General features: G+C 34.8%; 1 protein-coding gene and 1 long non-coding RNA gene across 4 annotated transcripts in view; one reads left to right on the top strand and one right to left on the bottom strand.

The window, feature by feature from the left end:
* itga4 (integrin alpha 4) overlaps nucleotides 1-18826 on the bottom strand; it is a 39944-nt gene extending 21118 nt beyond the window's left edge. Inside the window, exons 1-14 of one of the 2 annotated variants that reach the window (XR_015926275.1) lie at nucleotides 18442-18826; nucleotides 17975-18090; nucleotides 15686-15789; nucleotides 14729-14858; nucleotides 11709-11776; nucleotides 11460-11589; nucleotides 9621-9706; nucleotides 5720-5785; nucleotides 5484-5621; nucleotides 4551-4659; nucleotides 3508-3602; nucleotides 2970-3060; nucleotides 1914-1959; nucleotides 1368-1522 (exon numbers count right to left, since the gene is read on the bottom strand). Coding sequence is in view for 1 of the 2 variants with exons in the window: in XM_088605157.1 (XP_088461283.1) it covers nucleotides 1368-1522; nucleotides 1914-1959; nucleotides 2970-3060; nucleotides 3508-3602; nucleotides 4551-4659; nucleotides 5484-5621; nucleotides 5720-5785; nucleotides 9621-9706; nucleotides 11460-11589; nucleotides 11709-11776; nucleotides 14729-14858; nucleotides 15686-15789; nucleotides 17975-18090; nucleotides 18442-18686 (1579 nt within the window). In the remaining variant the exon portion in view is untranslated. The remainder of the gene's footprint in view (nucleotides 1-1367; nucleotides 1523-1913; nucleotides 1960-2969; nucleotides 3061-3507; nucleotides 3603-4550; nucleotides 4660-5483; nucleotides 5622-5719; nucleotides 5786-9620; nucleotides 9707-11459; nucleotides 11590-11708; nucleotides 11777-14728; nucleotides 14859-15685; nucleotides 15790-17974; nucleotides 18091-18441) is intronic. The other variant, XM_088605157.1, reaches the window with a different exon arrangement.
* LOC148649033 (uncharacterized) lies at nucleotides 18827-26883 on the top strand. 2 transcript variants are annotated; one of them, XR_015926279.1, is made up of 3 exons: nucleotides 18827-18976; nucleotides 20207-20318; nucleotides 20940-21141. It is a non-coding gene; the product is annotated as an uncharacterized LOC148649033 (long non-coding RNA). The 2 variants fall into 2 exon arrangements; XR_015926278.1 differs by lacking the exon at nucleotides 20940-21141 and adding an exon at nucleotides 24848-26883 and having other exon boundaries at nucleotides 18828-18976.
* The last annotated feature ends 329 nt before the right edge of the window (nucleotides 26884-27212 follow it).

The raw sequence follows: 27212 nt of genomic DNA, 5'->3' as shown, positions 1-27212 counted from the left end.
AAGAATACATGATCTTGCAGTGTATGCCAGTTGAAACTTAAGTCATTTTGTTTAAATGTTTAAAGAAAAAAAATAACACTGAATAAATTTATTTTTTATATTAATTTTGTTGTACATTTTCAAAAAACATATATTGCATCTTTTGGTCTAATGAATCAAAATGCAATACTATTTTTTCATATGACTGAATTATCAAACTAAATGTGGTTGCTGTTAAAAATAGTATAACTGATCCAAAAACTTAAGTGTGAAAACCTTAACAGTCAAGAGATGCACAGTTTTTTTTTAGACATTATCTTATAACTATCAATGGTATTAAAAGAGCAATGGCTTTTTGAAGCAAGCTATTACAATTCAGCAGCTGAACACACTTAAGTCAAAACTGTTCTTAGGGGATAATGTCTTTGTGTGCAGTACTTACTGTATTTAATATTAAATACATTTTATGCATTGAGGCACAGGACTAAATATTTCCACTCTGTTCTTTTAGGTAGGTAGGTTTCAGAGTATTTAGCAAAACCACCATTGATTAATAAAAAAAAACAACACCCTAGACATTGTAACTGAATTTTTCCACAAGGAGGTATGGTCATGAGAGATAACAGCTGTTTTTGTCTTTATGGTACATTAATATATACTGTGCACATACAAATGTAAAAACATGAGCAGAATTTAAAAAAAGAAGAGTTTTGTAGTCTGTTTTGCAATATGAATGTAAAAGTAGCAATACTCCAATATGTATTTTCAAACAAATATAAAAAAGCAAATCAACTACAATTAGTATACTAAGGATATTAATACTAAGTACTAGGAAACTGTAAATGGACACCCATGCTATAATAAGAAGAAAGTTTATTTAATCATTTTAAAATATTGTCAGTGAACTTCATTTGATTTTATAGCTCTAGTTTAGCTAGACTGTTCTCCTCTTAATTGTCATTTACAGTATATTTAGCTATTGTCTTCAGTTTATTACATGTTGCAAAATAGTGTCATTTTTGCTTTCTTTTAAATAGTTTTCCATGCCCTGAGCCTGAAATAGTTTACTTGTGACTGCATGCCACAATGACCAGACCATTTTATTGGCCTTTTTCAGTGTGTCAGTTCAGGCTTTCTCCATAAAACTGACACACCTCCATAATTAACTGGCGTCTGACTGAAAACTGGTTTATCACCTTTAATTACCTACAGGAAGTCTTTGTCTTTCTTTTTTTTTTCTAAGAAAAAAAAAACAAAGCACTCAATTAGTGTAATAACACATAATGAGAATAATTTACATACTTATCGAAAAAAGCACACAAACCTGAGTAAATACAACTTAATTAAAATCTCTATCTTTGGGTGGCAATGAAAGTAAAATGCACTACCTATATATCCTGGAATGTATCTGCCTTTGATCTGAAAGCACAGTGTGACATTCATGCAGACTGCAGGTTTTCCATTCTCAGTGCATGCCGGCTTTGTACGGTTAACAGATGGAGGGAGAATCATGGAGACTTCTACAATCACCACTGCACGGGTTCTGTCAAGAGTTAAGGAAAACACAAATAAGCCAGAAAATGAGTGATTCTTACTCTCACCCTTACACAGGATCAATACAAACCTTTTTAATGCTTTAAACCTTGTGAGGGGCAATATGAATATGTAAAAAATAAATGTATTCACTTAAACACAATATATAAATAACACCTGCAATTGATTCTGGAATTAGAAAATGGAGTGCAAATGCTTTAATATAATAAAATAATCTGAAACATGTAGCGATTTTACAGTTAGAAGATTCACACTTGCTACATAAAGTCATCATAAGCAAGAATTTTACTAGTGCATGTATGAGGTTAACCAAAGTTTTTGTGTTAGCTTTTAATTATTTAAGATTTGTTGTTTTTATTCTCTGAATACTCAGTTCCCACCTTAGTACTATGGCAGAATCAGACAGGAAGGCACCAACTGCAACATCTGTAGAAAATAGACAGTTAATAAATGTCATTAGTTTTAAGACATCAGTTTCCATTGGTGGTACCCTCTATATGAAACTAACATTCAGTAATATTAAAGCAGTATTGTCTGTCTTTTTATCAGCAGAATGCCTCTTGAAATATTAGTCTCATTTGCCTTAATATGAGGCAGTTAAGTCACTATTTTTAACATGATCTCCTATTTCTCTTCCCCCGGACCTGTCAAACTGATATCCTTCATACCACTTTGAAGCCTGTTTGGCCTGTTTACTGCTGCCATCATATTGAATGTGCTGTAAAAGAGGGGGTTAATTTTCCATTAAAAAAATGACAATGTATTTCTTTAAAACTAACTTAAACACCTTATCTCTTTCATACATTTACCCTTGAAAAAACACAGACACAGATCTACACAATTGTGTCTTCCTTTTCCTTCCTTGTTATAAAGCAACATTATACCATCTAACAATTCTCCTCTGCTTCTACAAGCATGTTGTTTGTTTATGGCTGTTCCTTTTTCGTTAAAAAATTACAATGTTAAAATTACAAATACTCTGAGAAGTTGGAAATAAGGATTAGATCTGTCAGTGATGAAAGAACAATAAGTAAAAGCAAACCTTTTATGTGATGGGAGTCTGCATAAACACCGAAGGAAGACGCTTAAAAGAGAAGGGCTTAATCTAATGTTTATGCAGCGGGACATGGTCGAGTGCTGTAGAGAGCCCAATATAACAGTTTATAACACAACCTCAATATAACACAACAATTTTCTTTTTACGGGTTAATTGTAAAAAAGAAAATCCTATGAGATTTTGAAAATTGAATACATAAGAAATATGGCCTGCTTCATAAGGAAACCATCTTCCCTCAGTCTGACAAGAGCTAGATTAGTGAAACGTTTTATTAGCTACTGGTATCCTACCAACATTGGTATCAGTCAGTAATTCACTGCTGTTCCAAGCATCATCTTACAATGTGCTTGGTCAAATGCAGAGCTAAAAAAAATGTTACCTGGGTAACCATTTCCATCAACATCAATGCGTCCAGATACAGACTGGCCAAACATCTTAAAGGCATTACCGATTATACTTCCTGTTATTTTCTAAAAAACAAAAAGGGTACAACAGGGAAAACAATAAATAATATTGTAAAGAAATGCAAGAAGTTGGGTGATCTTTATCACAATACAAGTTTTAAATGTGTAGCATTGTTTACATCACTAAGCTAAAGATTTCAAAAGTCAGATTTTACTCCTTCCCTCCCAAGAATTGCTTAAAACCATAAAAGATGCTTCTAATCACTGTAAAGAATGCTTCTGAACTGCTTTAGGAAATTACACCAATTCAGACATTCTCTCCTCAAGTCTGTTTTTCCTCTGTTGTCCAGAATCACCAATGTGTGAGAACAATGAACTCATTGTCACAGGATGGAGGAGACCATTTGACAGGAGGAGGAAATGCTGACCTCACAATATGATGCTCAGAAACTATAGGATCCTGTCAGTGTCAAGGCCTCCTCTGCTCAGCACAAACGCCAGCTGTAAACCTACTTGAGAGAAGGTCTGTGATATCCCTCTCTTCCTTCCATTGTAGATATAAATAGCTCCCTGAAGATCTTCTTCCTGCGGAGCTCCAATCGCCACATCTGCAAAAGGATTTTTTTTTATATTTAAAAAAAAGAAAAAATTAGCTATGGTCTCCATACACCCAACCCTTTCAGTTATATATCTGGAATGCTTGTGATTTTAAAAGGCAAAGGAGCTTTCACATTAAGCATGTAGACACTCAATAAAATACTGTTTATATTATTGAATAATTAGCTTTCCTCATTGTGCTACCGTTGTTGCTTTGGCTCCCAAGTTTTCTATCAAAAATATAAATTAATCTGTACTTAAGGCATTATTAAGATATATTGCCTGTCTAATCTGAACAGCAACATTAAAAATTTAAACAGAGCAGTCACTACTTTCCAAATGGATCCAGTACGATAGTAAGCATCTAGTATTAATATCCTTGTCATCCTGTCAAGAAATACTGTCAAGTTTTACTTTTTCTTCTAAGTAATAGAACAGTATGTCACACATTTATCTACAAGACTTGCTTCAAAGGACAGTTACACATACATAGAAATAACTACCACTATTTATTTATAAAACCTTAGTTAAAACTAAATAGTTAACAGAGTTTTAATTACTCAGATTATCATGTAATTTTGGTAACACAAACTTGCCTCTGTTGTAATTTAATGATGTCTATTGCATTATCATAATTGCTGCAATATGCTTAATGGTTTAAGACTATCATGAATTGTGTTAAAAATAATAAAAGAATTCAAATAGAAATCAAATTAATGGTAAAACTAGTACAGAACTTTAGTGTCAGAAATTATCTCTGTACATAACTTTTGAAAATGTTTTAGTTTTCAAATCACATCGACAAATAATCTCGCTTCCAATACCACATTTTCTTAATAGACCAGTGTTTATAGATTGCATTATTGCTCAGGAATGTTTCATTCAACAAATACAGCACACAGCAATCAGAGAAATTCAAAAATTAGAAGTGAATAAGGTAAAATATTTCATTAGTTTACCTGGAAATCCATCATCATCAATATCTCCAAGATTGGTTATGGTTTCGCCAAACCTCGCAGAATACATATCACTTCCTACTAATTCAAATTCCAATTCTTGCAGTTTAGCCTAGACACAGAGAAACATGGAAAAACGTCTTAGATGTTTTGTGACAGAAAAGTCAGCATAACTCAGTGTCGCTTAAATCTACACTTTACACGAGTTTCTTCTCAGCACAACAATGGTACACTAGCATTCTTGCTTTGCCATTCCTTTCCAGCTTTCATCTGAGTACTCAGTATATTACATCTCAGTATATTACATCCTATGAATGCAAGTCACGCGTCAAAAAAACACACTGAATTGTCCAGTATTCACTGTACTGAAACATATTTTTCCAACTGTAAGAAGCGCTTCGAACTGAACAATAATATTTAAAGGATGATACACAAATTTTAATTGGGCCCATATGCTGAAATGTAATGGCATTCGTGGGTGAGATCTTTATTGCAGAGAAAATATATATTTCTTGTTTAATAATCATGCACTATTGTTAAGTGAAAACCTTTTGCCAGAAGTAAGGAAATATTTTGCAACTGCTGGATTTTCAAAAATACCCAATAATCATTTCAAAGTATTTTAAAGGAGCTTATTTTTGCAATTTATGTTTTAGGCTGTTGTGTATGTCTGTTAGTGTTTTGAATTTGTATACTGTACAAACATGGAATATTTAAAAACAAATTACAGTACAGAAACATGCTTAAAGTACTGCATTGCAGAATGATCATGTGAATCATTATTTCAGATTGTTGGAAGCCTGATTATCAGTTGCCGAATAAATCGATGACATACTGTAAAGGGCATATTTGTGCAGTTATGTGTAATGAAGTATTTGGTATAAAAAGAAGGCTATGGGGACAATTTATTTGACTGTCTTAAAAAAAAAAACTTACTTTGCCCAAATTCATATACACGTAAACACGCCCTTCCTCTCGAACAGTACTGTGCATTGGTGCACCAACAAGCAAGTCTGAGAGTCCATCTGAATTGAGGTCAACAGCACAGACGGAAGCTCCAAAATAAGATCCAAGCTGCAAAACAGGAAAATGCATTCACTCCCATCAAATGTTATTTGAATGAAATCATTAGCTTAACAAGGAAATGGTTATGTACAGTAATAGTCTCTTACCATCTTGCCGCTTAATTCAAAGATAATTTCCAAAGTACTTGTCGATCCAAAACTTAATATGTATGCCTGGAACAGAACAAATGACAAAGTCTGTAGTTCCGATTCACATCACGCTTTCCAGAACATGTTAATAGGTTGGAGAAATGCAAACCAAATATCACTAATTCATCAGTATTTGTGCAAACCAAGATCATGCTTCATGATTCACAGATTCAGTTTCATTCATAGAAAGTGCTTTTTTTTTCCAAAGCACATCAACATCAGAAGTATTCTTCCTTAGCAGCAGAAAAAGCAAGAAGGCTACTGTAGATCAGATTGGAAAGCTGTGTAGTGTTCATCACTTCAAAGAAAAGCAACTCCTGCCAACTGTCATAAATACTTTTCAAAAGAGAAAATGAGAAAATTGTGGTTAGGGTGGAATATTCAGTTAATTAGAAAGTTAAGATTACTTTCCTCTTATGTGGTATTTCAAAATCCAGTCCTTGAGACTCATAATATGAGTGGCTTTTTCTTCTCCTTTGGCATCTTAATTATACGTTTAAACGAATTATATACTTAATTGGTAAGCATTGCTATTAATGATCAGGTTGCTATAAGTGATCATTTAAAGTCTGCCGAATCTCGTCATCTGAAATTAAGCCTTAGTCAATCTGCACTGACCTTTTGAAGGGTATCAGTGCTTCCAGAATGGCAAACTCCGTCTTTGTGTGACAAAGTGTTTTCTAGCACGAGTGCTCGTAGCACAGTAGTGCTTACATGCTTTTGAGTTCTGGGTTTAATTCTAGACTGGGGTGCTGTCTAGTGGAGTCTGCAGGTTACTGTGTGTTTTCTCCAGGTACTCTTGTTCCATTCCATCAAAGACATCTCGTATAGACATGTTTGCTAAGTTAACTGGCAAACCAATTGGTGTCTGTGTAAACTGCTAAGCTGTCCTGGTTGTAGTACTACTTTTCACCCAATACTTTCAAACTAGGTTCCAGGTTGACATGAATGTCAACAGGAATAGGACACTTTCTGAGGGACAGTATACTGTAAATGCAGAATTTGCTTTTAGAAGATTTCCATTGATGTTCATGCATTCTGCTAAAATGAGCTCCACCCCATAGTCAACATTTAATGAAACTTGTTGTTCATGCTGTGCTCATGTTCTACAATTCATGAGTGACTATGGTGGTTCTCCTCTTGACTTATATCCCACTATATCCTTTTAATAATAAAAATACTATGACTGTGTTCTGTCTCTCAGATGCAATCTAAAAAAACATCTCCACAGTTTTAACATTGCTCCTCTCATAAAACTTTGTCTTGTATAATTTTATTTGCCTATTTAGCACATGTCCTGAATGCTGAATAAATGTAACAATTGTTTTATGGAATTCAGTTATTTATTTCCAATACGACTTTGCTATGTGCAAGTGCTGTCATCATTACAGTGTAATATTATGAGATTATTTTAATTGAGACATAATCCAACATGTAATTATGATGTTTTTGCTCCAGTTCCATTGTGGGTAAGAATAAATCTGTCAGACACTGCATCTCACTTAATATTTACTGTATCTGCCTGTTTCAGCATCATTTATTGCCTTTCTTGAATATCAGGACCAGGCTTATTCCCCTTCATATTATGAGAAAGTTTATCTACTTTCCATTTAGACTGTATACTAGAAATAGCAACAATCCCTCTCAGCGAAACTCTTACTCTCTCCATAATATTAGTGCTATAAAAACAGCATTCCAGTTTGTGTCTACTGATGGTTGTTTTAGATTTAAGACTAGTAGATAATTCTAAAATTTTCAGTTCCTTTCAATACAAGTCATGTTTTAATAGTAGCTTAAGCAAAAGGCTAAACTGTAGCATGTTCTCCCCTACTGTACAGTACATCTAACCAAAAGCATGAATGAAAATAATTCAGTGTGGTAAATACTATTCATGTTCTGTATTTTATTACTTTTTTCTAGGTCTCATAAATGAAGATAACTGTCCAATCTGTCAATGTTCTTATCTTTGTATGTTCAGTAAGTCTATGTTAAGATTTTGGAAAAGATCCAGCAAAACTAGAAAGGACCAGATTGCTTTGATTGTTTGCAACTAATCTTTCAATTAAGATTTTTAATAAGGTGGGATTGAGTGGTGGAAAGGTTTCTCCCAAGAAACTTCAGATGTGGCATTAAGGAGGCATGTATAGAGTCTGATACAACAAATATAAGCACCGTGAGGATCAAATTCAGCTAAATTTGTAGATTTAACAATGGCATCATGACACTTCATCTGTGTTTGTGATAATCCTTCTAAAATGACTTACAGTATACTCATTAATTAAACTTTGCTGTTTGAAAGATCACTACACTAGAAGAATCACCGACAAAAAAGTCAGTTAATTAGCTAAATTAAATCCAGACACACCCAAGACTATACTACAAAAATAAAGCTCTACCAAAAAAGCTTTTGAACAAACTAAATAGAAGTGATATCCATCTTATTTACCCATATCTAAAATTTGGTACTGTTATAGTCAGCATTGGCATTGCACCAGTTATATTAAATGTATATACTGTAGTACCTTCTCCCTTAGCCAGCAGCCATATCACCCTGGAACTCACAACTGGCAACCCACTGAAGCTAAGCAGGTTTGAGCCTGGTCAGTACCTGGATGGGAGACCTCCTGGGAAAAACTAAGGTTGCTGCTAGAAGAGGTGTTAGTGAGGCCAGCAGGGGACGCTCACCCTGCGGTCCAGGTGGGTCCTAATGCCCCAGGACACTATACTGTAAATAAGTGCCGTCCTTCAGATGAGATGTAAAACTGAGGTCCTGACTCTCTGTGGTCATTAAAAATCCCAGGGTGTTTCTTGAAAAGATTAGGGGTGTAACCCCGGCGTCCTGGCCAAAATTTCCCATGCCTCCTAATAATCCCTCTCTATGAATTAGCTACATTACTTTGTCCCCCCCCCCCACTCCGACGCGCCGGTAGGAGTAATTCTCGGTCACAGTTAAAGGCAACGTCAGCTCAAAGATTTGGTTCAAACCACCAAATGGAGACTGGTGTGCCGACAAGCGCACCCTGCTGATGCGGGATTAACGCTAGGAAAGAGAGAGAGTACCTTTTCCCTTAATTTGAACTAAAGATATCAATCTTTCCTATGTTATCTAGATCACTATTACTGCTTGATGAAATCTTCTCTGGTTGTATACAGAAATAAAGAAATATTCATTATATGCAACTGTATACTTTATTTTGATCATGCAATGTGAATGTAAAAAAGCAAAATACATTGCAATGAAAGAAAACATCCTACATTGACTAAACCACCATTGACTAAAGAACTGTATGTACTGTATAAACTGTTTTGATATTAGAATTCACAAATTCTTTTGTCATGCATCAGCAGTACAATGGTGATGAAACTGAATAAACTTTATTTCCACTCAGGCCTGGGAATTTCTATAACAAACCAAAGAGTTAGACTGAATGTTTGAAAACAGCCTCTAACTCAATGCCAACGCAAGTACTCTATTCCCTTCCGTTGGCACCATTAATTATGTTAAAATGTTTATGTACTATTAAAGTTTTGGTTATACTTTTCCAAACTACAGCATACAGCAGATTTTTTATTAAGGAAGCTTGGTCTGTCTGATAGGATATTGCAAGGAATACTAAATACTAAAAATAATCTATATGAGTATGGCATTGGAGGAATATCACCACAGAGTAGACAACAATGTTTAGTAGCATGGTGGTTCATAGCGCCACTGGGGTGTTACAGAATCCTTTAAGAGAGAAGAACGGTTTCACATCCTATATTTATTCATATTTCTCCTAATTCATAATTTCCTGTTTTTCTGCTGTTGGTAAAACCTTAATCTACAATAAAGGAAATATGGATAAGAATTAATTCTTACTTTACCAGTCTGCCCATGCTGGGGAGCCCCTCCCACAAATTCAGTGGAATCTGGATGGCTAAAATGGCCAGCACCTACTGAATAGCCTTTCAGAGAGGAAATGAAGAAAACAGAGATGTGAAAACCTGTTTCTTAATTTAGACTGTCACACATATTCCAACCTTAGTTAACTGATGCCATTTTTTCATCAGCATAACAGCTACACTACATATTGTATTTGGTGTGAAAATGTTAACAGGCGCCATATTTAACAGTTTCCTTATAAATTAGATACGACACAGTGGTAGATTGAGTATTTGTATTCAAAGACCAAGAAAAGGTCCACCTATTTCTGTTGTCCAATAATTCTAATTTACTGTTCCTTTGCAAATAAGAAATATCTAGCCAGATTCAGATATTAGTACCCATTTATGAAAAACCCATAATCAGAAGATTGCCAATTTAGTCCCATTATTGCTGACCTTAAAAGCAGAACAAATAGGCTTTTTGTGTATGCACTTCAGTCAGTATTATCAAAACAATATAATCATGCTGTATTTTCACAAATCACAAAAACAGAACATGCACCTGCATAACTTCCTGTTATTAACGTATCTGCAGATAGAAGGACTCAAGCACAGCTTTTACATTTCCTTTACAGACTTTATAATCACTACACAAAACTTTACATTCTGCTGTTTCCATAATAAAGGACTCTTGGCACATTTAGATTTAGGATAAAAGGTATTTTAAAACAGCAGAACTGGCTTAATGTATGTACTGTAAGCAAAACAACTTGGACTACCAGCTAATATAAAAAAGGCTTTATCCTTCCTATTCTCTCAAACTTGTTTTAAATAAAAGGCACAGTCCAAAAGAAATTGATTAATGACATGTATAAAGCAGAAAATGACTTTAAGTGTGGCATTTAAAAAATGTAGAAAGATAAAAAGTATATACAAATAATAGACTTTTATTGTATTAGTATGATAAAATATTGTCAGGTAGAGTTTGGCAAAGCCAATTTTAAATCTTTACATAATTCTACTGATACATTTTAATGTACTGATTTTAACAATTGAATCCTTGGATAGAAAAGATGGCTTTTCCACCATCTTAAAAGTTAGTAAAACAAACTAGAGCAGACTAGCATTCCTCTGTCTCAGCACTCAGCACTCTTGCTATTTTTAGAGTGAAACTTCACCCACAAAACTATAATGTACTGTACATTTAAATTAAAAATTAAAGGACAGAAAAGACATATTACGAAACTATTTGTAACTTTTAAAATGTGTAATCTACCAGACAATATAATAACATGCTACTAAATGTGCTGTAGGATGGCATTTATTTAAATGAATTTACTATAAATCATAAGAACGGCAAATAACACTAAAACATGGGCACTGCAATTTAAAATCTCTGAAAATGTAAAATGCTATTTAATTAAAACTGAGGTCAGAAATGATCCCAGTTTACTTTTTCAAGAGAAACTACAACCTTTTAACATACTGATTAAGCCATCATTCAGCATGAAGTGTCAATAATTAATCTAAAACTGTGCTTTGGAAATCAATCATTAATAAATGTAAATCAGCTGACATTCTGTTCTGAAAAGTAAGCCTTATTCTTCACAAGACCTAAAATCTTCACTTTCCTCTGGCATGATGTTAAAATTTAGGAAATGAAAAAGCCAAAGGTCATAAATTTGTTTTCTGTATTTCCATGGTACAGAATGGTATAAATGGTACAAATAATTCTAGTTTAAAAAAAGAAAAGAAAATGTCCTAGATACTTTTTTAAGAGATGATGCATATGTAAAGATGTTTCACTTATTATGCAGGTTTCAAAGTATCTTACCTAAATAGCTTCCAAAAAGGACATGGTTTTCATTATCAACATATGCCCATAAAGAACGGCTTGACATATTATAAACTAAAACAGATCCAGTCCAGTAAAACGTTCCAGGAGCTCCCATTATAATCAAATCCTGCAATACAAACACTGGTGTTAAAATACCATAAAGCAGCATGTGTATATTCACTTATAGCGGTTTTATTCCATGTTCCCTTAATAAAGAACCAAGCAGAGAAAAAAAAAACTGGGCACCTTTGTCAGATAATTAGATATTCCAGCTTGACAGGAACCATAGCTTTCACCAAATTTCCGCTGATGATCTAAAAAAATAAATATAAAATATTCTGCATTTTCTTTCAATAGTTTCAGTAAAGATATTGAGCAAATAGCAAACACAACCCATTTAAAACACTATGTATGATGTAACACATCTGTTTCAAAATCTATGAATTAAAAGATAGAAGCACAGACTCTTCATTTCAGCAGTTATTACCCATTTAAGATGCATTCTGCTCCCTTCCCAGCATTCTAAGGCCTTCTAAAACCATATTCGTTTATATGCTTGAGTTGTGTCACATCTTGTCTCAACTGCCCATGAGGTCTTGAATAATATAATAAGGTGTTGTGTATTTTAGACAAAAGGCATTTTACCACTTCGCAACTAAATTTATAACCCTGAGCTGCAGAAAAGTAAAGCAAAACTTTGCTTGTAGCTAAGAACCTTCATCATGAACAGCTCTCAGGTTTTTCCCTTTTTCACGTTTCCTCTGTTACATTGTTGTAACTTAACGCAAAAAAATCCATTACCACTCAGTTAACTAAAGGTGTTGGGCTTATCCAGACTGGATTTGATTATACTTTACATGAAAAGATCAATGGTATTACCTGTCTGTCGAACAAGAAAAATCTGACTACATGTGGTCATATGTGGTCCGCCAAAATTCTTAGTAATGTGTGCTCTTAAAACTCTTTAACGCACCCACACCACCATAAACCATCCTTTCTCTCAGTCCTTTTTACAGTTACCGTGAAAATTTCAGTGAAATTTTTCATATTTTTATTTCAGTTAATCCCTTTAAAAGCAATACAATTTGCAAGAGATTAAAACTCGTAAGGTTATGACATACATGTACATAAATGTACAAATTCCCATCATCAAGCCTTTAATAAATTTCATCTCATAAAGATAAAAACATTTATGCTTTAATTGTACTATATATATTTTATTATATTTTCATATCATACAAAGTTCAATATACTGTAAGTAGGGCCTACCTTATTTCTGTGTAATACTATACACATGTAGGTATTACTGGGTGGTTTTATAAAGTCCCTTTCACATACTTCTCCTGTATTTATTACATAAGATATCTTAACATGTTTCCAATGCCTATTTTCCTAAGTTTTCTTTGTACTGTAGGATCATAACCACTGCATTGGCCAAAAGTCTACTGCACTATAACAGACATTCTCTAAGTGTATTCATTTCATAAGCCCTCCGAAAGTATTGTGACAGCTAAGTCAAAACTTAAATTTTTGCTTTGAAGTCAAAAAGTATACTGTATATTTCCTGAAGATTAATATGAATGAAAAGTACAATTTTTGAGGGAATATTTCCATGCATACATTTGATCATATCAGAACATGTTAAACCAGTGATTTCCAGAGACCATCCATACTGTCACATTTTCTTTTTTAGAGTTTAGAGGTCCAGATTTGGTTGTGTATCACTTTGACACAATCACTGCATACGGTCTGTGCCCCCACTGAGCTTACCAAACTCTTTTTAGAATCATTTGATGTGAGATGCTTTCACAAGCCTTTGCTATAGCCACTTCAAGATATTGTCTATTCTTGGGTTTTCTGACTTCACTTTTTTCTTCAACATATAAAATGCATCTACAATTTAATTTAAATCTGGAAATTGACCTAGCCAGTCAAAGATTGTCCATGTTTTTTTTCTTATGATGAACTCTTTGGTAGCATTGCCTGGTTTTTAGTCATTGTCTTGCTCCATGATGATGCAATGACCAACACGGAAGCATTTTCTTTGACATAAGCAGACAAAATGTATCTGAAATCAGAAATTTACATTCTACTGCCAACAATCATCACATCATCAATAAAGACAAGTGAGTCTATTGTAGAGGCAGCCAGATATGCCCAGTTTGCACACGTGTGAGACCATGCATACTCATTAGGCTGTTTTACTGTGACACTCTTTGGAAGTGAAAGACATGTTCAGATTGCTTATTAGACAACAATAAGCAATGTATCTGTTTAACCCTAGTAATATGTAAGGTTGTGATATACGTGTAGAACAATATAAAGCCTATATCACAATTTTGTGCACCAGGTTACCTCCAGGGTTTGAAATAGCAAAAGTATTGACAACACAAGGGAGACATTAAAATGTTCACATGCCTGAGAATCTGCATGTTCAAAGGTAATGTGCAGACAAGTTTGTTGATTCATTATTCATTACTCTCAGTGAAACAGAAAAAGAATACCTCAACTGAATGTTAATTGTGGGGATGTTGCAATCTAAAGTTGCCAAAGCAAAAAAGTGTCCATTTAACCACCTGACTTCAGCAGAGATACCAAAAGACAGGAAATGTCAGGCAAAGCACACAGAGGAAAAAAGGAACTTTTGGTAGTGGTAAGGTAGTTGTTTAAAAGGTCAGTAATGTCAGCTTTAGGAGTTGACGATGGCGATCTTAATGTACAGTGGTAGTTTCACCATAATTTGAGATCTATGCTCCACCCATTGTTACACCAATTCTGTCATTTTAATTTCAATATGATAAGTGTCCCCTCAATGCAAGTATCACCAAAGAGTTTCTATATCCATCTGGGATTAATAATGTCATGCATTACCCCGTTGTACTGCATATCCATAACAACACAATGGAGAAATGCGAGTGGTACAGTATATGACTTCAATGTGTCATGTGATCTACAATATACTACGGTACATGTAACAAACTTTCTTGTCAGAAGCATGTTTACAAATGATGAAATGATGCCATTACCAAAATCCCTAGAATACTCCTTTAATTTTTATAGCTTTATATTGTCTAAAGTTTACTTTTCATCTTGGACAGCTTTTCTGAACTGAAAAACTGAGTTTAAGGCTGTAAAAAAATCTTTTCTGTTTACGTCTCATTTAAAAGCTTTACCTCAAGTTTAAATCCTGCTCCACTGCATTTTTTCTACTGTTTAACAAGAGTTTTTACTGTATATGTATACAAAGACAAACAATTATATCTGACCTTTGTAGCAGGGAGTCAATGTCTGTTGGAAAGTTAAATCAGGGCTTATTTTGTAGCAAATACCATGAGGCAACTTATGCTGATTTTCTTTATGCATATAAAATACATTTTTCCACCTATGTCCACAAGCCTGCAGAGAAAACAGACAGATTCAATTATTTTTAATAAAGAACACATCATATATACAATATATAGTATAGCAAACATTTAAAATATTCGTTTATTATAAAATTTCATTTTTCTATTATAAAGCATTAATGTAATGTTTCCTCACTATAAGTTTTTGAATGGTTGATCATTGCAAAAGACTAAAAAGCTAAATTACCACCAAGAGTAATAGACTTTAACTCACTAATAATGCTATAGATTAAAGACATATTTATTTTCAAACTTCTTTTTCAGAACAAAATTCTTAAACAGAGATTAAGGATGAAAACAAAGAAAGATAACACAGGTGTGGAAAGATAGCCTTTTTTGGTATTTGAGTTAAAATTTAAAGCTTTCATATAAATCATCCATTAATTTTCAAACCACTTTATCCAATTCAGGTTAGAGGGGAAAACAGAGCCAATCCTGGCAAGTAATAAGCACATGGATACACTGTGTCATTAGTGGACATAGTGGATGGGATACCAGTCCATTGCAGGGCACACACAGATAAAAATATAAATATGTATACACTCACACTAGGGCCAGTTTTTCTATAGGCCAATTAATAAACCAATGTACTGTGAGAGGACACTAAAGCATCCAGAAGAAACCCACATGAGCATGGGTGAACATACAACCTCAACACAGATAGCCCCCCAAGTCAGGAATTGAACCCAGGGTCTCAGCTATGTGAGGCAGCAATGCTATAACCCCTGTGTCATTGTATTGCCCCATATAACTCATACTCCATTATTCTAAAGAGTGGATGAAGCTTCCCCCAATGAAATATCATGGTGTTTTACATACCACAATATATCCCTCTTCAGATTGTCTGGATAAGCTAACACCAAGCCATTGATTATCTTTCTCAGCTAGGCAATGTCTTCCACAAGAATTGTCTTCTTCAATACCTGAAACACAAGTTAAACATGTCATGTCATTTGCCAAACCGCTTTATACCATACGGTGTCGCAGGAAGCCAGAGCCTACCCAGCAAGCAATGAGCACAATGGAAGGGTACACCCTGGACAGGGCGCCAGTCCATCACAGGGCAAGTGCAAGCCAATCATACATGGGGACAATTTGGAGGCCATGGTAAAGGCCGAGGGGAGAATTTTGCCTGGACACTGGGATAACTCCCTACTCTTATCGAGAAATGCCCAGGGATCTTAATGACCACTGAGTCAGGACCTCAGTTTAACGTCTCATCCAAAAGACGGCACCCAATACAGTAGTGTGGGGCACTATACTGGGGCATTAGGACCACACTTGACTGCAGGGTAGGCGTCCCCCCCCACTGGTCCCACTAACACTACTTCCAGTAGCAACCATAGCTTCCCAGGAGGTCTCCCATCCAGGTACTGACCAGGCTCAATCCTGCTTAACTTCAGTAGGTAGCCAGGTTGAGAGCTCCAGGGTGATATACCTGCTAGCCAAGATAAACATACTGTATGTACACTAGATTCAGAGTTATGTGTCCAATAACATATTTTATCAATTAAGCAGAACTGCGCGGTGCTTAAAAACCTCATTAAACCCTTCTGAAAACCGAAATGCAGACTTAAAATTTTTAGCACTTAAAAGAGACTTGCATTGCTAATTTCAGTTTTACTTGTTATTTATGGCTCAGGGGCAACTAAAGGTCTCAAGGCTGAAACATATTGTCAGGGGTCACAGAGAATTTCCTGTGAAAAAGGGGAAGTTAATTCTCTGGGTGTATTTCAGTCAAGAAAAACACCTTGTAAGTGCAATGCATTCAATTCCTTTCCTTTTGGTCTAACCATGTGTTATCTCAGAACATCCAACACAGTCACCCTACAATCTACTGAAGAGGCAGAGGGAGATGATAGGTGGCTCACCAAATGAGCACTGAAATGCTGAGTCATTGTGAGATGCTGGGTTTTCCCTGCAAAAAAAGTCCTGCCGTGATCTACAGGATCATCCTACTATACATCTGAGAAAAACGGTTATTCCATCTTTTATGTGAGATAAGAAGTACCAGTTATCTATGACACACTAAAACTGCTTGAAGAAAATAGATCTACAGTGTTTGCGTATTTGAAAGACATCTTTCAGCATGTGTCTCAATATGTACAGTAAATAATTTATTAAGTAAATCTGTAATTGAATTAAGTGGATCCTGTGCCAGGGTAACGGAAGCTAACACATTAGACCCTGTGGAGTTTCAGTGGATTTGATTATGTACAATCATAGATCAAGAATAACCACTTTTAAATTTGAAATCACATCTCTGTTATATTCAAAAGCTATGCTCCATGAAATGGAAGAACTCTAAGCATCTATAGGTACACTGAACTTTTCCAGATGTTTTTGTAGAAACACTGTACTGTATACAGCACATAAAGACATAAATATAATAAATACAACAGTATACAGTATTTTGCTGATTTTTCAGTTTCTCCTTTTATACAGTGTATGTCGTTGGCTTACATCCCCAAGTGCTTAAGTGAACGTTGTAGGTTCACAGCGTGCGAATCAAAGCCTTATATCTCCCCGTAAACTTCGCACACATTTCAATGTAATAATGGGAACTGATAGTATAACTATATTATTACTAAAATACAACTATGAAAAGTTCATATGTTAAGCTAATCGTTTGCAAACTCATACTTTATGCATGGCCATGTCATATCCCAACAGCTGATTCATTAAATTCTTACCACGTGCTGGAACAGCTTAAAAATTTAAAAACGCTCCAGCTATGAAACACTACTGAAAATCCTAACATAGACTATACAATATAAAGGCAAATATGATATTATGTTAATGGTAATCGAAGATTTCAACTTCAGAAACAAGATTCAACAGTTCCAATCTACTTGGCTGATAAACGCAACCTCTCTATGTCATGACGTTAGGACTAAACTGAACAAGAAAAACGTCTCTTAACACCTCAGAAAAGCCTGTCTAGTATTACTATACAGTATGTTCAGTAATTACTTTCAACCAGTTTAAAAAAAATACTTTGCCATTTGTAAACGCATTATTTTTACTGAAATAACAGATTTGAACGCAACAAGAGATTCAATTACATAAGTCATTAACTGAAAACATTTTGTAATAATCAATACTAACCGACAGGTAGCTGCTCACAGTGATTGATGTCATTGATGTTGCACTTAAAAATTGCACCAGGGTTGACGATGGCTTGGTTACTACTTGAATTAGCAATTGGAGCTCCCACTAACAACCTAGAACACACAAAAATGATGTTTTACACTAACACGATTGGCGATTAATTTAAAATTAGCATACCGCTTGTTAAAAACGTGCAGTTATCTTCAGATATAAAAGTAGTAGGAACAAAATCGCCTCTTACAGAATTAAACAGCGCTTTGTACTTCCATAGAAGGCTAATTTGTATGCTCTGCATTTTACTGCATTCTGGAAATGACTTAATAATGACAGCTTTGTTCGTTAACCCACGGATGAAACAGAAACCATCAAACGAATATCCTAATTTCTCTGAAAAACAACGTTCATTTAAAAGTCAAGCATTAAAATAAAATTATTGTCAGAAAATAAATTTATTTTACACTTACCAATTCTGATTTTCATGACTGTGTAGCAAAACTGAATATCCAAACAGAGATCCCTTTGGTCCATTGAAAATTACATGATTCTCTATATCCAGATTGTAGCATTCGGCTTTGCTGACTAGATAAAAAACGCACGCCACTTTCAATACGATAAACCAGCTATGAACTTCTTCTAACTTTTTTTGATCCATAATTATAAGAAAATATCTATTTAAGAGGCACATGCACTTAGAAAACTCGCGTTGCATAAATTATGAGACAAATGAAAAGAAAAAAAAGAAAAATGTTCATTAGAATCTGAAAGAGTTAAACTAGCTTTAAAAAGTTACGGTACTACTCTACTGTTGATCTTTACTGTTGTCTTTCCAACAGCACTCTGGTCAAATCATGTCACGTGAAAACGAAGCTTTAATTTCTATAAAACAATCCGTTAGGGGGAGCTTTGAACCTTACCCAGACATGTTGCAGCTGTGGCGTCCAGATGCGCGGATTAAAAAGAACTGCGATATTTCGGACGGTCTAGGTAAATAAAATTAAGGTTAAATTATATTTTGAATTTCCATTTCATTGTCTCAATTCTATACATTGTGGCAAACCAATCCAAATTACTTCAATCCTCAAAACCTCAATAATAATATAAGAACAATACATACCCTGTACAGTATCTTACCTATAAAGTAGCACAGTGTACAAATAGATTAAAATGATGACATCTGTGAGTATTACACTTTAGTTATTAAATAATTGTCTGTAATAAAATTGCTTATATTTTACATTGTTCTTTTATCAAATATTTTAGTTGAAAAATAATTATTCAGTTGGAACACACACCTTGATTGATTTAAGCGTTGACCTACAGTAGTTCGTGATTTGGTAATATTTTACTATTCCTTTTACTGTTCCTTTTTTTTTGTTTACAGATTGTTTCGTTTTAACAACATACTGTAACAGTAAACTGGATCATTGATCTTAAGTGGAGCTGTTGATGAAAGCTACTGTAGGTTTTTGCATTCTCATTGAGTTTAAAGGCAAGCAGTTTAAGTAGAAACAAAAAACGGAAATCAGAAATCACAGATGATAAGATTCAAGTAAGGTGTATAATCCAGACCTTTTTTTTATCTTTACTGTTATTTCATGGTAATGTCTGAGAGACTTTAACAGAAATTCATAATTGTGATGTGTAAAGTCAGACTTTAAGGTCTTCTTATTTCTTCATCCTATGTGATGCAAAAAACAAAAATAAAAGATTGAGGTATTCAATCATTTTCAAGACTTTCAGTGACATAAGCGAATTGGAGAACTACTGTATGCATCTCTGTTCGCGTGATTATCTCAAGTGAGTATTGTTACGTAAACATTTGTGTAATATTGCTAGAGTTTTATTTCTAATTACTTTTGAGGCAAAACAAAATAATGTAAAGTACCTTGGTTGTTCTTTATTCAATTTCATTCTTTATTAATTAATGCCTTGAAAAGTTAAAAAATCTGCTTTGCAATTTAGACATCAATTTACTGTTATCCTGTAAACAGTAACATTTAACTGCACATTTATAACCCTTCACAACTCAGGATATTTTATTAACATTACCTAAAATGTCAATATGTTTATTTTCCTATACTCACTTTAAACTTTGGTTTCCTATCAACAATTTATTTACAAAACTTTCTTATTTATATGACTGCCCTTACAGAGATAAACTGGAGGGTGCCTTGTAAAAGCCTTGCACTAACGCATAACATTTCCTTTTTCGGTCTGTAATTTTCTCAGTGCCTGAAGAACCGTCTCCAACTGATTTTTGCCAGAGCTGAAATCCAAATTGAGCTGATATTCTGCAGTCTGCCAAAACAGCTAAAGGGAGTGTTGCTGCCATTTCTTGGAGGTGGGTGAGGGTATTTTTAGTGGATTTGTAAAGTATAATTAATGACATTATTCATGACCTGCATGAAATTGTAAGTTTCTGATCATACTTTTATTTTAAAAAGCCCAAATGACCAAACATTGTACATGAAATGTACTCTGAAAAATTAATTTAAATTAAATTAAAAATAATTACAAACTCATCAAGTGGGACATACCTGGCATTTAAATCATTATAGGCACTGGTACTGTATGATTGTGTTTTCTCTTTTTTGCAGTAGAACTCTTTGACTTCTTATTAACTTTACCATTATGGGAGTTTTAGTGTTATTCTAGCTGCTATACAGAACAGGTCTATGAAAATTAAATGTAGAACAATATAAGTTAAATACATGTATTACTGTGGGTAAAAGAAACCAGGAACCTGTTAATAGAAATACTTTTACCTTCCACTAGCCACAGATACTTTTATTTTGGCAGTAAGGAAGAGGAACATACTGTAAATGCTATCTAAAGGTCAAAAAATGATAAGAGCATAAAAATATGAGAGTAGAATATTCAGCATAAATGGACATAAAGCTAGCCTTATGATTAAAAAAGAACAACTACTTGTTTTATTTTTCGAAAACTGTTCTCCCTTCAGAAGGCTGGTTTTCCTTGCTGAAGCCTCCACACTTAAACCATCCTGCTCTAAAGAAGACCACACCATCCTTCTCTAAAAATAAACTGCAGTTTCCTACTTTCTCTGCTGCTTCAAGAACACCGTACTTTCTTCATTAAAGCAAACCCTTTTCACAAAAGAAGCTCTCTTTCATTATTTCTAGAAGTGATACAGGTTGTGCACAAGCATTGATTATGATATTGATTGTACATTTTATTTATTTTAATGGTGTTTGAGTGGTCAAGGGCTATATAAAACTGTACACATCTGAATGTGTGTATCTGTACATACTCCACCATTGAGCTCATAAAGAAATGGAATTCTAAAAACTTTTTTTCTTTTATGGACCTCAGGATTGGCTTAAGAATTTTAATGCCGTCATAAAATGTTAGCCCCTGGTACTGTGATTTTAAGGTTGCCTTCCTAGAGGAAACCATAAATGAAAACCCTAAATTAAAATTATTTAAAAGAAGGGGTAACACAGGGGCTGAAAATTCAGTACAGTTAATAATTTCCCCACAAATATGTCAAGTAAATATTTGAACCTTTTACCTCAGAGTGCCACAGGATGTGGTTTACCTATGGTAACCCTCATTGCCACCCACAGTCACAACCATTTATCTCCCTCACATTTACATAAGCTCCAGTAATTAAAAGAAATTCTTAAAAAGCCATGTCTGTGAATGTAAAAGTTACGTACAGTACATACTGTAGAACACATTCATTCTGTGTTCTACTCCTTTGCCACTAGAGTATATCCGCTTTAACACTTTGTGCTACTGGACAGTGTATCATATCATCAAGATGGTCTTTAAAACAGCAGAGGATCACAACACAGAATGAAACAAAACAGGTTCCTTTCTATCTTTAAACAGACAAAAATGCCATCTAACACTTGTGCTGAAGAAGAAAAACATTATTTTCTTCAAAATACTGTATAAGCACCTAAAAATCATAATAACCAAGATTTTAGAGAAAGTTTATGCATCTTTGAAAGCTCAACAAAACCTCTAGTGGCTAAGAAAAAAGGTCAATACAGCTTCTCCCTAAAAAAGAGACATTAAATTCTAGAACTTTGCGTAAAAGGATAATATTGAGAATGAATATTGGCTTGAGGTTTCATTCTGCCACAAAAATTAACAAAGAGAAAGATATCAGTTATGTTAAGGATTTTCTTCTTGATATTCTCACATGCAAATGTCTTTTTCATACATAATTGCTAGATTGAGGTGACTAGTAAGGATACGTATATTCTTGACAAATCATGAAAGCATCGAAAATTAAATAGTATAAATACTGTCAAATTGCAGAATCAATGCAGGAAATTGTAAGAACATAAGAAAGGTTACAATGAAGACTAGGCCATTTGGCCCATCTAGTCTGTTTGGGTACTGTAATGGGCAATTGATCCAAGGATCTCATCCAGTTATTTCTTAAAAGAAGTCAGAGGATCATCTTTAACATCATGACTCAACAGCTTGTTCCAAAGTCCCACAGCATATTGTGTAAAGAAGAGCCTCCTGTTCTCAATTTTAAATGCACTTCCATATAGTTTGCTACCTTGTTCTCTGGTTCCAGCTTCACTGTTCATAATGATTAAGTCTACTGGGTTAACTTTGTTAATGCCATTGAGGATTTCGAATACAGTACTGGAATAATGATCTTACCAAAAAGACTATGCTCCTTCAACCTGTCAGTGCAGATCATTTCCTTAAGTCTCAGAATTTGCTGTGGACTGGACTCCAGAGCAGAAATACCTTTTTTTATAACATGCTGCCAGAAATTGTGCATAGTATTCAGATAAGGTCTTACTAGTCCATCCATTTTCTTACCACTTCATCCAGTTCAGGGTCACAGGAGAGCCAGAGTCTATCCCAGCAAGCAACAGGCAGAAGGCAGGATAAACTCTGGATGGGACACCAGTCACAGAAGTCTTACTAAAGCATTGTATAATTTTAACATAACCTTCCATGTTTTAACTATGTATGCTAACATTTGCTTGCCTTTTTTATTCCTTCCCCACATGGGCTAGAAGATGAAAAGCAACTTCAGGCTCAGTGTTTCCAGTTTTGTTTTCATACCTGTCTACATTAATCATCATCTGCCAGGTGTTTGCCAAGTTGTGAATTACATCTGAATCGCAATTTAATAATAAGGAATATAACATATTCATTCTCAAAAAATGATAACATAATGTAACGCATACGGCCGACAGGCACTGTGTAAGAGCCGGCTTACCAGAGCGGTGACGTCACCGCCCTTCCCTGTAATAGCAGGACCACAGCCGCTAGGCTGGGTAGAGATCTCTCTTTAGCTCACCAGGCTGGGTCCCTGTTGAGTGACGTGGGAGTCCTGTGTTCGAGCCCCCGATGGTGCGGGGCCGACCTGATGCAGCAAGGGCGCCCGCCTGAACCCCGTAGCATTACAATAACATATCTACCAATAAAAAGGTATTAAGTCAATATGTAGAGAGATCACTAATAATATACTGTAGATCATTCACATATTGTTTTTTATGCATTTTCATAAAAAGTATACTTTTTATACTGTATATGCAGAAATGAGAGATTAATGAATAAACTTTTTACAAACATGCACAAAATGATGAACTCATTATCCCTATTAAACCAATATTCTATGCTAACTACATTAATTATTTAGAAGTTTAAACTGCCATATAACCAGCTTTGTATCAACAGGAAAACAATATTTAAAAAGGCAAATGCTAATAATGCCCACAGCCACATTGCAAAATAAAGACCTACTGTCCCTCTAATAATATCTGACATGAGTTACTTAACATGGTAGAAAATTAAAATCTTTATAAAATTCCTTACAGAGGTTAAGGATTTCTGTCCTATCCAATTGGATGGATTTGTCTTCGGTGTAAGTGTTTTATCTGTTCTTAAAGGCTAAGAGAACTTTGTCTTGGCACATATTTGGCCAGCTATATGCAGTACAGTTTTGGTAAAAGCACACATGTAAAGATATACAAAGGGGTGATGAATAAACATGTGTCATGTTTAGTTGTTTCATTTGTTAAAATCATCCAAGGTATAGGTCAGGGTAATGGTTAATCATCAATGATAAATCTCCCAGATTTTGTCTACATTCTAAAGCGGTGTACAGTATGATGACATTTTGGATACCTACTCCAGCAATATGCACTATAATTAAAATAACAACATTTGCATGTTGTATAAACCTAGAAGAATGTACAGTATATGGTCCCAAAATATTGGTAACTTATTTACAAAGGCAATGTCTAAACAATCTAGAAATGCCTTTAAATGCATTTTTAAAAATAATAAAAATGATTCTTGAATGGTACAGTAAAATTGAACATAGAATTACAATTAAAAAGTTAGGTGAGTAAATTCTGGACAATAGCATCCCATTTCAATAATTAGGAAAATTTTCACATTGGTTGTGAATTACAGTAGTGTATACCCAGCACATTGTCCAGTTTATATCTAAAAATCTGTGTATAAGGTAATCAGGTTCTAGTCATAGAAAAAATGAATGAATCATGAATCATATTTCAGAATGTAAGATTTTTTATGATGTTTTCTTTATACGAAAATGGAACAATTATTTCAACAATAATGTGTTGAATAAGAAATTACTCTGTGTTTTTTCTTCCATTATATTCCTATTCCCAGAATGTAACTGTTATAAAAAAGACAAATTGTACAGTACATTAATGCACCTTAAAGAACAAAGGAGAAAACAATAAAGAAAGGAAAAGTATGAGTAACGTCCAAATGATCGATGGATGAGCCTGATTCAGCCCTCTTTACAGATATGCAACTGCCAGAAAAGCTTAACAATGGCAGAATGGGAATGATTGGGAGTCATGTTGTTTCTCTCTCTTTTTTTCCCCCTTGAAGGATGGCAGTTCTGGCTCAGCTGTGGCCCTCAGCAGTCAGCAGCATCAGCAGTCAGTAGCGGCACAGAATCCAGCTGAAACTGCACCACAGCCTGTTTCAGCATTCTGATGAAATTACACTGATTTAATTTCCACGCTGTGAAGACATTTGGCACAACTTGGACCCCATCCCTGACATCTTCATTGGAGGCCAAATTGAATGAAGAAGAAATGCACCAATATTTCAGCGTGGATGCTTCCAATCTCTGTTTCATTTTTTTTTCACAGAGACATTATTTTCTATAAGCAGCCCCTTGCATAAGGTGAGCAGAAAGGTCCACGTCTCAATTGTTTTAAACACATGTACAAAAATGCTTTGAGCCAGGGAAGCTCAGCTGTAGCAAAGTTTGGCACCAACAACCCACCATATACCTGCACCATCCTGTGCAATTTAATTGGCATTCAGTGGGTTGATAAATGGATTGGCTTAATGGGACAATATACTTGACATATGCAGGGCTCTCCTGAGGAATAGGATTCATTTTTGTACTTCACACATCAACATGCAGCAGATACCAACACTGTCTCCTCCAACAGCTGTGCTATAGCCAATGACATCCAATCAGTTTCAACAGCCAATGATATTCCTGCCAGCCTCACAGCCCACTGACTCTCTCCATGGGGTTAGAGCTCACTCAAGATAAGAAAAAAATACTGCATAGATTTTTGTCTTGTGGCAGGATATATTAGCTTGGCAAGAATACTAAAAAAGCTTGCATAATCTACTACAAAATTTGAATGACAAAAATATGAATGAATGTCCCAGGAATGAAGCCTTACCAAACTTGTAACAGAGCAAGAATGACAGTGAACAACAATATAAAGACATTTATATACTGTATGTATTTAATTCATATCAGTAGCATCTGTGATGAGTGAGACACATCCTCACTCTTTAGAGTCAATCTCAAAGGTCGCTATGGTGCAGACCAACAAACTTAATCAACAAACAAAAGACAGTGTCAACAAACAAGGGAGTGGCATTTTTTTCTCAGCCTACGTAATAAAAAATGAATTCTTGTTAAGTTGAGATAAGCGTGACACCCAAAGGAGAGTGCAGTTTAATGTCTTGAAACATCGTACATTTCTGAGGTTAAGTACAGCCAGGAATAGAGGATTGTTAATCGTATGATTTCTAGTACCATTGTATCTTCTTAATGCAAAAGAAATACTTAAGTAGTGTGAATGTGTGGCATTAGAATTCTTTACTGGTCTGGTTAAAGGTCATTAAAGGTATTTTAAACATAAACATTCACAGTAACTTCGAGGGAAGATGAGGACATGGGTAATTTAATGTAAATCTTAAGAGCTGACCTGGACAGAGTCCACATATAGTACTTTCTTTCAAAATGTTACTAAATAAATTCTGCAGGTCATCAGAGGTCAAGTAAAACAAGTGAGAAGTAGAGTTAATACAGCCCCATGTCCTTCCTTCGGATTCTGAATGGGTGCCTATCTGAAGCTTATAATTGTGCTCATTAAATAGCTCATACGCAAATAAGGCCCAAGGAAAAAAGAGAAAGAGAAAGAAATAGTGTGTGACAGATTCTAATTACTGCATAACAACAACATATGGAAACTTCATTGTCCATTTCATCCCTCAACATGTACTATCAAGTCACATTTCTTTTGCTCAATCATTCTCTCTGGAGCATTTGGAGCTGTTTCATTTATGTGTGATGAGCAAAAACAACACTTGATGGGGTCGCATGATAATTTTATTTACTGGATCTGCCTTCAGAGCTCATTAATTCCTGTGGCTTTTTGTTTTTCTCATTTTCGCTTAAACTGTAGTACTGTTCAGTTCTGAGGATCCTGGTTTCGTTTATTACTATTATAACTATAATGGTTTCACATAATTGTGTTTTCCTTTCTGCATATTTTTTCAAAAAGAGAAGTTAGGGAACAAGTATTTCCAAGCTGAACAGATTATTTGCAGTAACAGTACAATGAAACTAAGGAATGGAGCAAAATAATAAACAATATCATTTACTGTCATTTCAATTTGTGCCTAATTAATGTATGAGTGTGTCTGAGAGTTTATGTCAGAATTTCTCTTATTGTTGCTCCTTCAAGGCTAGTGGTCGTGATGCCCTTTCAGCTGAATTTCACCATTCGTAACGCTGCTCACTTGAACTGTATGAATCCATGCACGCTTTGAGGGCTGAAGCAGGGCTGAGGCACTGAGGCATAGATAAGGGTCCATCTTCTGGGCTGAAAACTGCCCCCCTCCTCCAGAATTCTGCTATCACCCCCTCTGGCCACAGCAGCAGCGTCAGTTAATGAATCAGAAAAAAAGCTGGTTACCAGATGTCCCAGCTTATTAA

This window comes from Lepisosteus platostomus, chromosome 14 (assembly GCF_059453375.1).
Source record: "Lepisosteus platostomus isolate fLepPlt1 chromosome 14, fLepPlt1.hap1, whole genome shotgun sequence".
NCBI classification, from domain to species: Eukaryota; Metazoa; Chordata; class Actinopteri; order Semionotiformes; family Lepisosteidae; genus Lepisosteus; species Lepisosteus platostomus.
This window is presented reverse-complemented; position numbering and strand designations above follow the sequence as displayed.